Source organism: Rhinopithecus roxellana, chromosome 6 (assembly GCF_007565055.1).
Source record: "Rhinopithecus roxellana isolate Shanxi Qingling chromosome 6, ASM756505v1, whole genome shotgun sequence".
NCBI lineage: Eukaryota > Metazoa > Chordata > Mammalia > Primates > Cercopithecidae > Rhinopithecus > Rhinopithecus roxellana.
In genome coordinates this window covers 1,882,682-1,894,898 of record NC_044554.1, presented here as the reverse complement: position 1 = coordinate 1,894,898, position 12,217 = coordinate 1,882,682, and the positions used below count along the sequence as shown (strand labels likewise).

The following is a 12,217-nucleotide window of genomic DNA, read 5'->3' as shown; positions in this document are numbered from 1 at the left end:
ACTCAGTAATAAAATAATTTCAAACAAAGAAAAACAAGAACAGATAGGTTTACAGCCAAATTTTGCCAGAAGTACAACAAAGAGCTGGTACCAATCTTACTGAAACTATTCCAAAAATTTATGGAATTTTTGGATTGGAAGAATCAATATCATTACAAAGACCACACTAACTAAAGCAATCTACAGATTCAACACAATTCCTATCAAATTACCAATATCATTTTTTCACAGAATTAGAAAAAACGATCCTAAATATCACATGGAACCAAAAAAGCATCCAAATAGCCAAAGTACTCATAAGCAAAAAGAACTAAGCCAGAGGCATCATGTGTCTGATTTCAAATTATACTATGATGCTAAACTCAATAAAAGAGCATAGCATTGGTACAAAAACAGACAGATAGATTAATGGAATGGAATAGAGGGTCCATTGCTAGGAAAGATACAGCTAAAAAAAGGGAGAAAAAAAATTGTGAAAGAAAGGAGAATAAAGAACGAGTAATAAAACCACATGCCTACAACAAAGTGATCTTCAAAAAAGTTGGCAAAAATAAACAATGAGGAAAGGGCATTCTATTCAATAAATGGTGCTGGGAAAATTGACTACCCATTGGCAAAAGAATGAAACTGAATTCCCACCTCTCATCATATACAAACTTTAACTCAAGATGCATTAATGACTTAAATGAAATACCAGAAGCTATAAAAATTCTAGAAGAAAATTTAGGAAAAACTCTTCTAGATATTGGCCTAGGCAAATAATTCATAACTTAGACCTGAAAAGCAAATGCAGCAAAACCAAATATACACAAATGGGACTTAAACAGCACAGCAAAAGAAATAATCAACAGAGTAAACAGACAACCTACATAATAGGAACAAAATATTTGCAAACTTTGCATCTGACAAAGGACTAATATACAGAATCTACAAAGAACACAAACAACTCAACAACAGCAAAGAATAAACAACCCCATTAAAAAGACCGCAAAGGATATGAACAGACGTTTCTCAAAAGAAGATATACAAATGCCACCAAACATATGAAAAATTGCTCAACATCACCAATCATCAGAGAAATGCAAATTAAAACCACAATAAAGGCCGGGCGCAGTGGCTTACACCTGTAATCCCAGCACTTTGGGAGGCCAAGGCGGGTGGATCACCTGAGGTCAGGAGTTTGAGACCACATTGACCAATATGGTTAAACCCCATCTCTACTAAAAATACAAAAATTAGCTGGGCATGGTGGCAGGCACCTGTAATCCCAGCTACTCAGGAAGCTGAGGCAGGAGAATCTCTTGAACCCAGGAGGCAGAGGTTGCAGTGAGCCAAGATCACGCCACTGAACTCCAACCTGAGTGACGGAGCGAGACTCCATCTCAAAAAAACACAATCACACACACACACAATAAGATTATCATCTTACAGCCAGGCGTGGTGGGTAACGCCTGTAATCCTAGCACTTTGGGAGGCTGAGGTGGGTGGATCACCTGAGGTCGGGAATTCGAGACCAGACTGACCTACATGGAGGAACCCCATCTCTACTAAAAATACAAAATTAGCTGGGCTTGGTGGCGCATACCTGTAATCCCAGCTTCTTGGGAAGCTGAGGCAGGAGAATTGCCTGAATCTGGGAGGCGGAGGTTGCAGTGAGCCGAGATCCTGCCATTGCACTCCAGCCTGGGCAACAAGAGCAAAACTCCGTCTCAAAAAAAAAAAAAAAAAAAAAAAAAAGATATCGTCTTACATAGAATGGCTCTTACTACAAACACAACAGATGTTGGTGCGGATGCAGAGAATAATGAATACTTATACACTGTTGGTGGGACCGTAACAACCTCTATGAAAAACAATATAGGGATTTCTCATAGCACTAAAAATAGTGCTACCATTCAACTCAGTGATTATACTACTGGGCATCTACCTGAAAGAAAAGAAATAATTATATAAAAAAGTCACTTTCACTCAATGTGTATTATATTCCTACTCATAATAGTAAAGTCATGGAATTAACCTGAATGTCCATTAACAGTGGACTGGATTTTTTTAAATGTAGTATATATACACCCTGGAATACTATGAAGCCAAAAAAAAAGAAATCATGCTCTGTGCAGTAACATGGATGAAGCTAGGGGCTGTTATCCTAAGTGAAATCACTCAGAAATAGAAAATCAAATACCACATGTTCTCATAAGCAGGAGCTAAACAATGAGTACACAAGGACATAAAGATGGAAACAATAGATAGTGGGACTCCAAAAGGTAGAGATTGGGAAGAGGCTGATGGTCAAAAATTATCTACTGGTAGTGAGATGTGATCACGCCACTGCACACTAGCTGGGGCAACAGAGCAAGACCATGTCTCAAAAAAAAAAAAATGATCTGTTGGGTGCAATGTTTACTATCTCAGGATAGTTACACTAGAAGCCAGACCTCACCATTATGCAATGTATCTATTTGACAAATATGCACTTACACCCTCTGAATCTAAAATAAAAAACAAAGGAAGTTTATAGTAGTAAACACCTACATCTCTTAAAAAAAGATCTCGCTTGTGCATGGTGGCTCATGCCTGTAATCCCAGCACTTTGGGAGGCTGAGGCAGGCAGATTGCCCAAGGTCGGGAGTTTGAGACCAACCTGGCTAACATGGTGAAACCCCATCTCTACAAAAAATACAAAAAAATTAGCCAGGTGTGGTGGCCCACGCCTGTAGTCCCAGCTAGTCGGGAGGCTGAGGGAGGAGAATCACTTGAACCTGGTAGGCGGAGGTTGCAGTGAACTGAGATTGCACCACTGCACTCCAGCCTGAGCGACAGAGGGAGACTCTGTCTCAAAATAAAAAAAAGATTTCAAATAAACAACCTAACTTTACACCCCCCCCCCCAAAAAAAAAGCAGAAGGAAAGAAATAACAAAGATTAGAGCATAAATAAATGAAATAGAGAATAAAACAAATTTTAATCGGCCAGGCACAGTGGCTCACACCTGTAATCTCAGCAGATCACTTGAGGCAAGGAATTGGAGACCAGCCTGGCCAACATGGTGAAACCCTGTCTATACTAAATACATAAAAATTAGCCAGTCATGGTGGCACACTCCTGTAATCCCAGCTACTCAGGAGGCTGAGGCAGGAGAATCGCTTGAACCCAGGAGATGGAGGTTACAGCGAGCTGAGATCATGCCACTGGGCAACAGAGTGAGACTCTTGTCTCAAAAAAGAAAACAACAACAACAAAAAGTAATCAATGAAGCTAAGAGTTGATTTGGGGAAAAAAAAAAATCAAAATCAAAGCCCTTACCTAGACTAAGAACAAAAAGAGAGACTATGTTAATAAAATAAGAAATGAAAAAGAAGACATTACAACTTATTACAAAGGTTTATTTCTTACAGAAATAAACAGAATTATACTGGACTATTATGAACAATTATACAGCAACCAATTTGACAACTTAGAAGAAATGGTGAAATGACTAGAAACATATAACCTACCAAGACTGAATGGAGAATAAATAGAGAGCTTAAAGAGACCAATAACAAATAGAGAAACTAAAGAAGTCATTTTTCAAAACTCCAAAATATAGCCTAGGACCAGATTACTTCATGGGTAAATTCTACCAAACTTTCAAAGAAATTTTAATATAAAACAACCTCTAATTCTTTGAAAAAATAGAAAAAAGAGGTAACACCTTCAGAGTCATCTTATGAGGCAGCATCCCCTTGATATCAAAGCAAGAAAATATACTTCCAAGAAGAAAATTATAGGCCAATATCCTTGAGGAACACAGTGTTTGAATTAAATCTAAATAAATCTGCTTACAAAGAATCAATTCTCACCAGAAGCTTTTCAAAATAAAAAAAAATTTAAAACTTCTCACACTGGATTCTGGATAAACACTCATTTATAGCCTCTTTGTCAGATATTGTTACTGAAACTTACATTAATTGAGGAGTTTGCTTGAGCAGCAGTTTCTTCATCTGCTGGGAGCTGATATATCTGGATGCCACTGCTAATCAATTCGCTCATTATCTTACTCTTAAACATCCGTAAATCATTTTTAGAAATTGTGTCTGCTTTGGCAATCAGTGGTATAATGTTCACCTATTAAGAAAGAAGACAAACAAAATCTCAGCATCAAGGATTCATCGTTCATCCTATAGTTTTTATAGTAAAGCTTCACAATCTCTGACAACAAATTGTATAACTAGGTAATCACTGGCTATACTTACCTTTCTTAAAAATTATTTTCCAAAATTATCAATACTTTTGAAGATTCATCTTTTATCCAAATTCAGGTTGAAAATCTCAATCTTGTTTCTCTTCTAAAAATCCCTTTCACCTCTACACATATGGAGTTAGTAAAATATAAATAGTAGGACAATGTAAATTATTTAATTTATTTTCAATTTTACTTCTTATTAAGCTGAGTGATAAAAGACAAATTGAAAGAACTTTCATCAAAATTGTGGAAGGGATTTTGTCTTTCTACTTTTTACATCACTTTTTCCATCAATCAATCTTAATTAATGTCCCATTTTCACACACTCTTGTCCCACCTAGATGTGTTTGCAGATAGATTTGCTTTTGTTTTTCAAAGACCACATAAAAAGAATATAGATATTTTTGGTTACCATATTCTTTTTTTTTTTTTTTTGAGATGGAGTCTTGCTCTGTCGCCCAGGCTGGAGTACAATGGTGCAATCTAGGCTCACTGCAACCTCTGCCTCCCGGGTTCAATCAAGTCTCCTGCCTCAGCCTCCTGAGTAGTTAGGATTATAGGCGCACACCATCACGCCTGACCGATTTTTGTATTTTTAGTAGAGACAGGGCTTCACCATGTTGGCCAGGCTGATCTCGAACTCCTGACCTCAGGTGACACACTCACCTAAGCCTCCCAAAGTACTGGGATTACAGGTGTGAGCCACCACACGTGGCCTGGTTACCATATTCTAAAGGCCGTGTGTGTGTGTGTGTGTGTGTGTGTATAAGAACACCTTGCAAACAAATACGTTCATTTTTCTTTTGTAAAAAGACGTTATTTTCACATTGGAAGTTAAATATTTGCATATTTGAGGTTGAATTTTTACCTACAAAGTTTTTTCCTAGTGCTTCAATATGATCATTCCTGTCTTTTGCATTTGCACTTAAATAACTAAACTTTTTAGGAAATAACAATATACAAAATTATAAAATGTTTTATCACTTTTAAAATATCTTATTAAATTATAGCTCCACAAAATCAATATCTGTAATATAGTAGAAATACATGAATATAAATTTTAGGCAGACTGCTTTTGTTTTAGATTGCTCAAAGCACATTTTTTTAAGAAACCCATGGACAGGTTGGGCATCGTGGCTCATGCCTGTAATCCCAGCACTTTGGGAGGCCAAGGCTGGCAGATCACCTGGGGCCGGGAGTTCAAGACCAACCTAACCAACATGGAGAAACCCCGTCTGTACTAAAAATACAAAATTAGCTGGGCATGGTGGCTCATGTCTGTAATCCCAGCTACTCGAGAGGCTGAGGCAGGAGAATCACTTGAACCCAGGAGGCAGAGGTTGCAGTGAGCCAAGATCGCACCGTTGCACTCCAGCCTGGGCAACAAGAGCAAAACTCCCTCTCAACAACAACAACAACAACAAAAGTGTGTATTCCTGACTATTGAATGTACTAATAATTAAAAACTTGAAGCAGCTCTTAATTTAACTAGAAATCTAACTTATTTCAACTACTTAATGACATCTGAGATTAAGTACAAAGTCTCTTTTCAGTTTGAACAATACATAGTAAAAGTGGAGACTCCTCGGATAAAGGGAACCCAACTTAGAACTTTTTCTTTCTTCAACTAAATAAAGTTGAAGACAGCATGTTTTGTTAGGGCTGAGTGCAGAAAAGAATCTGATAATATAACAATTTCCGTTATATGTATATTGGCCTTCTATTTTTAAAAAAGAGGATATATTTTTAACTTTTTTTTTTTTTTTTTTGAGAGAGAGAGAGGGGCCCTGTCTGCAATGCGGTGGCATGATCACGGCTCACTGCAGCCTCAACCTCCCGGGCTGAAGCGATCCTCCCACCTCAGCCTCCTGAGAACTAGAACTACAGGCACATGCTGCCATGCCTGGCTATTTTTTTGTATTTTTTGTAGAGACAAGGTCTCACTATGTTGTTCAAGCTGGTCTTGAACTTCCAGGCTCAGGCAATCCTGCCTCCTCAGCCTCCCAAAGTGCTGGGATTACAGGGGTGAGCCACCATGTCTGGCCCTTCTAAATTTTTTATGAAAAATAATTTTAGACTTATGGAACAGTTGCATGAATATTACAGAGAAAGAAATTGAGGCATCATAATTTTCCCAAAGCCACACAGTGAGCAAGTAATAGGATCAGGTTTGTGAAAGCAGGTAGCTTGAACCCACTGCCCATGCTTTTTTTTTTTTTTTTTTTTTTAATTTTATTTTGAGATGGAGTTTCAGTCTTGTTGCCCAGGTTGGAGTGCAATCGCGCCATCCCGGCTCACTGCAGCCTCTGCCTGAGGGTTCAAGCAGTTATCCTGCCTCAGCCTCCCAAGTAGCTGGGATTACAGGCATGTGTCACCACGCCCAGCTAATTTTGTATTTTTTAGTAGAGACGGGGTTTCACCATGTTGGTCAGGCTGTTCTCAAACTCCTGACCTCAGGTGATCTGCCCGCCTCGGCCTCCCAAAGTGTTGGAATTACAGGCATGAGGCATGGCTCCTGGTCCACTCCATGCTTTTAATCACAGGAAGCGCTAGACATTCTTTCCAAGGTCACAGACACCTAGCAAGTGATAAAGCAAATATTCAAAAGCTGCTTCCACTGACGAGTCCTGTGACCCTTATATATACAAAAATTAAAATTCCTTCTGTACAGATAAATCTACATTGCATGTTCTGGGTTTCATAAACATTCAATGGACTGATTTTCTGTACAATAAAACTAAACTACAAAAAACTGCTGAATAATTAGAAAAATTAATCAAATGAACAGAGTCTCATATCGATTTTGAGATTTTGCTGAAGCCATGGGGCTTAAGCAGCCTATTGAAAGGAAGTCCTCATGTGTCCCAGGTGTTTGCTGGAAAGAATTATGCTTTTCTTAGCTGTTTCTATATAACAAGCAGTAGCTGCCTGCAGGCTCTTATATTCTGAATCCTCTGATACAATCTGTAACCAGGATCACAAAAGCTTTCTGTTTCACACCGTCGGTGGTACTAGTCAAACATCAGTGGGATTATTTTATAGTATCATATAGTACATTTTATTTTAAAAATACAGGCATCCCCCTTTTTCCACAGTTTCTCTTTCTTCCTTCTTTTCCTTTCCTTCTTCTTTTTTCCTTCCTTCCTTCCTTTTCTTCCTTCCCTCCCTCCCTCTCTCCCTTCCTTCCTTCCTTCCTTTCTCTCTCTCTCCTTCTCTCTCTCTCTCTCTTTTCTTTCAACAGGGACTTGCTCTATTGCCCAGGCTGGAATTGCAGTGACATGATCTTGGCTCACAGCAGCCTCGAACTCCTGGGCTCCAGTGATCCCACAGGTCCAAACCACCATGCCTGGCTAATTTTTGTATTTTTTTGTAGAGATGGGGTCTCACTACATTGCCCAGGCTGGTCTTGAACTCCTGAGCTCAAGTGATCCTCCTGCCTTTGCCTCCCAAAGTGCTGAGATTACAGGCATGAGCCACAGAGCCCAGCCCAGTTGCGCTTTCCACAATTTCCCATAATCAACAGCAGTCCAAAAATATTAAATGAAAAATTCTAGAAATACACAATGTACAAGTTTTAAATTGCATGCCATTCTAAATACTGTGACGGAATGTCATGTTGACCCACTCCATCTCACCCTGGATATGAATTATCTCACTGTTCACCTCATTTTATCTCAATGTGTGGGCATTGTATTATCTCACATTGTCATAAGAAGAATGAACACAGTATAATAAGATATTCTGAGGCCAGGCACGGTGGCTCACACTTGTAATCCCAGCACTCTGGGAGGCCGAGGCGGGTGGATCACCTGAGGTCAGGAGTTTGAGACCAGCCTGCCCAACATGGTGAAACCTCATCTCTACTAAAAGTACAAAAAATTAGCCGGGCGTGGTAGCAGGCGCCTGTAATCCTAGCTACTCAGGAGGCTGAGGCAGGAGAATCGCTTGAACCCAAGAGGCAGAGGTTGCAATGAGCTGAGATCGCGTCACTACACTCCAGTCTGGGCAACAAGAGCAAAACTCTGTCTCGGGGGTGGGGGGGGAAGGATATTTTGAGAGACACAGACAACATTCACATAACTTTTAGTACAGTGTATTGTTATAATTGTTCTATTTTATTATTTGTAACTATTGTTAACTCCAGTCTGCATCTAAGAAACTAACAATAGTAACTAATAATAAAAGAGAACTGCATCTCATTTATAAATAAAACTTTACCATAGGTATGTACGCATAGAAAAAAACATAGTATATATTGGGCTCTGTACCATGCATGCTTTCAGGCATCTACTGGGGATCTTGGAATTTACCCCCAAGGGTACTACTCTATAGGCAAATGGCCATGATCTGGGAGGTAAGTCAAGGTTGAAATCTATCAAAAGTGAATTGTCTCCCCCAGCAACCAAAAAATTTATATGTTGATGCCCTAACCCCCAGGACCTCAGAATGTGACCTCAACTGAGATAAAGCCTTCAAAGAGGTGATTAAAAAGTGAGACTGGGTCGGGGATGATGGCTTACTCCTGTAATCCCAGCACTTTGGGAGGTCGAGGTGGGCAGATCACCTGAGATTAGGAGTTCAAGACCATCCTGGCCAACACGATGAAACCTCGTCTCTATTAAAAATACAAAAATTAGCTGGGTGTGGTGGTACACGTCTGTAATCCCAGCTACTCAGGAGGCTGAGGCAGGAGAATCACTTGAACCTGGGAGATGGAGGTTGCAGTGAGCCAAGATCACGCCATTGCACTCCAGCCTGGGCAAAAAAAAAAAAAAAAAAAAAAAAAAAAAAAAAAAAAGTGAGACTGTTACAGTGGGCCCAATCCAAACTGACTGGCACCCTTGTAAGAAGATAAAATGTGAGGCCGGGCACAGTGGCTCACGCCTGTAATCCCAACACTTTGGGAGGCCGAGGTGGGCAGATCACCTGAGGTCAGGAGTTCAAGACCAGCCTGGCCAACATGGGGAACCCCATCTCTGCTAAAAATACAAAAAATTGGCCGGGTGCGGTGGCTCACACCTGTAATCCCACCACTTTGGGAGGCCTAGGCGGGTGGATTTACGAGGTCAGGAGATTGAGACCATCCTGGCTAACACAGTGAAACCCTGTCTCCACTAAAAATACAAAAAATTAGCCGGGCGTGGTGGCAGGCGCCTGTAGTCCCAGCTACTTGGGAGGCTGAGGCAGGACAATGGCGTGAACCCAGGAGACAGAGCTTGCAGTGAGCCGAGATGGCACCACTGCACTCCAGCCTGGGTAACAGTGTGAGACTCTGTCTTAAAAAAAAGAAAAAAAAAAAGATTAACTGGATGTGGTGGTGGGCACCTGTAATTCAACTACTCAGGAGGCTAAGATAGGAGAACTGCTTGAACCCAGGAGGCGGAGGTTATAGTGAGCTGAGATCACGCCACTATACTCCAGCCTGGGCAATAAAAGCTAAACTTCGTCCAAAAAAAAAAGATAAAATGTGTACACCCAGGAGACACCAGGAGAAACACCATGTGAGAACACAGAGATAAGGTGGTCATCTGCCAGACAAGGACAGAGATTTCAGAAGAAAGCACATCTTCTGACACGTTGATCTTGGACTTCCATCCTCCAAGACTGTGGGAAAATACATTTTCATTGTTTAAACTACCCAGTCTATGGCATTTTGCTATCCCAGCCCTAACACTCTAATGCAAATGCCTTAAATATTAACAGAAAAAAATAATTATGATATATATTATAAAATAACAGGTACAGTCATGCACCACATAATGGCATTTCAGTTAATGATGGGCCACATATATGATGGTGATCCTGCAATATTATAATACTATACCTTTGCTTTTTGTTGTTGTTGTTGTTGTTATTTACTATTTATTCATTTATTTATACATGTATTTATTTATTTGTTTATTTACTGAGTCTTGCTCTGTCACCCAGGCTGGAGTGCAGTGGCTTAATCTCAGCTCACTGCGATCTCCGCCTCCCTGGTTCAAGCGATTCTCCCGCCTCGGCCTCCCGAGTAGCTGGGATTACAGGCCCCTGCTACAACACCCAATTAATTTTTTGTATTTTTAGTAGAGACAGGGTTTCGTCATGTTGGCCAGGCTGGTCTTGAACTCCTGACCTCAGGTAATCCGCCCACCTCAGCCTCCCAAAGTGCTGGCATTACAGGCGTGAGCCTCTGTGCCCAGCTATTTATAGATCTATTTATTTAATTTCTGGATTCAGGGGATATATGTGCAGGTTTGTTACTTAGATATATTGAATATTAGTGAGGTTTTGACCTCTAGTGTGCCCATCACCCAAATAGTGAGCATTGTACCCAATAGGTAATTTTTCAAATCTCAACCTCCTCCCACCCTTCCTCCTTATAAAGGGCCCAGTGTCTATTATTTGTCCAATACTGTACTCTTTTTATGTTTAGATACACAGACAAGGCCAGGCATGGTGGTTCGCACTTTGGGAGGCTGAGGCAGGCAGATCACTTGAGGTCAGGAGTTCAAGACCAGCTTGGCCAACATGGCAAGACTCCGTCTCTATTAAAAATACAAAAATTAGGCTGGGCACAGTGGCTCACGCCTGTAATCCCAGCGTTTTGAGATGCTGAGGTGGGTGGATCACCGGAGGTCGGGAGTTTGAGACCAGCTTGACCAACATGGAGAAACCCCGTCTCTACTAAAAATGCAAAATTAGCTGGGCATGGTGGCGCATGCCTGTAATTTCAGCTACTTGGGAGGCTGAGGCAGGAGAATCGCTTGAACCCAGGAGGTGGAGGTTGCAGTGAGCCCAGATCACACCATTGCACTCCAGCCTGGGTGACAAGAATGAAACTCCATCAAAAAAAAAAAAAAAAAAATTAGCCAGGCATGGTGGCACAGGCCTGTCAGGCCTGTAGTCCCAGCTACTTGGGAGGCTGAGGCCGGAGAATCACTTGAACCCGGGAGGCGGAGGTTGCAGTGAGCCGAGATCGTGCCACTCCACTCCAGCCTTGGAGAGAGTAAGACTCCGTCTCAAAATAAAATGAAATAAAATAGATACACAGATACTTACCATTGTATTATAATTCTACAGTATTCCATACAGTACCATGCTGTCCAGGTTTGTAGCCTAGGAGCAGTAAGCCATACCATCAAAGACTATCGTCTAGGTGTGTAGTAGGCTAGATCATCTAGGCATGTGTAGGTACACTCTATGATGTTTGCATAATGATGAAATCACCTAAAGATAGGTAACTACACTTGCATGCGTGTGCCTTCAAGATGTGTTATTATCTCGAAATTAATATTACATCGTGAAAGGTTGGGACCAGGAACAATGACTCACGCCTATAATCCCAACACTCTGGGAGGGGGAGGTGGGTAGATCACTTAAGCCAGAAGTTCAGGTTCAGCCTGAGCAACATAGTGAAACCCCGTCTCTACAAAAAATACAAAAATTAGCCGATCTTGGTAGCACATTCCTGTAGTCCCAGTTACTCGGATGGCTAAGGTGGGAAGATTGCTTGAGTCCAGGAGGTTGAGGCTGCAGTGAGCTATGATGACACCACTGCACTCTAGCCTGAGTGACAAAGCAAGACCCTGTCTCAAATACAAAAAAAAAAAAAAAGAAAGAAAAAGAAAAAGAAAAGAAAGCTTGGTGGATTTACCAAACATACCTTACTGTCAAGGTTCTTCATTGTTAATAGATCAAGAGACTTCAGGGAATGTCCTGTAGGTGAAATGAAGTAAAGACACACATGGATGCGAGAATCATGGTACTCAAACAAGGAACGTTTAATCTTCAGTTCTTCTTGAAGATAGGCCTCAAATTGGGCATCTATGTAGTCAACTATTGGTTGGTAGCTAAAAAAAAATTTATACATTTAGCATAACAGACTTATAAAATCTAAAGCCTGCTTTTTGACGACTTAATGAACAGTTAACATGTATGTAAGCAGTTTGCTATAGTGATTAAAAAAAGTTCATAACATGTCCATACAAAGATATTAATTCCAAACCAATAATTA

At 40.6% G+C, this 12,217-nt stretch overlaps 1 protein-coding gene across 1 annotated transcript in view; it reads right to left on the bottom strand.

Moving 5' to 3' along the window:
• SEPTIN14 (septin 14) overlaps positions 1-12,217 on the bottom strand; it is a 74,473-nt gene that overhangs the window by 44,042 nt on the left and 18,214 nt on the right. Inside the window, exons 5-6 of the mRNA XM_010380543.2 lie at positions 11,867-12,053; positions 3,942-4,103 (exon numbers count right to left, since the gene is read on the bottom strand). Coding sequence (XP_010378845.1) covers positions 3,942-4,103; positions 11,867-12,053 — 349 coding nt within the window. The remainder of the gene's footprint in view (positions 1-3,941; positions 4,104-11,866; positions 12,054-12,217) is intronic.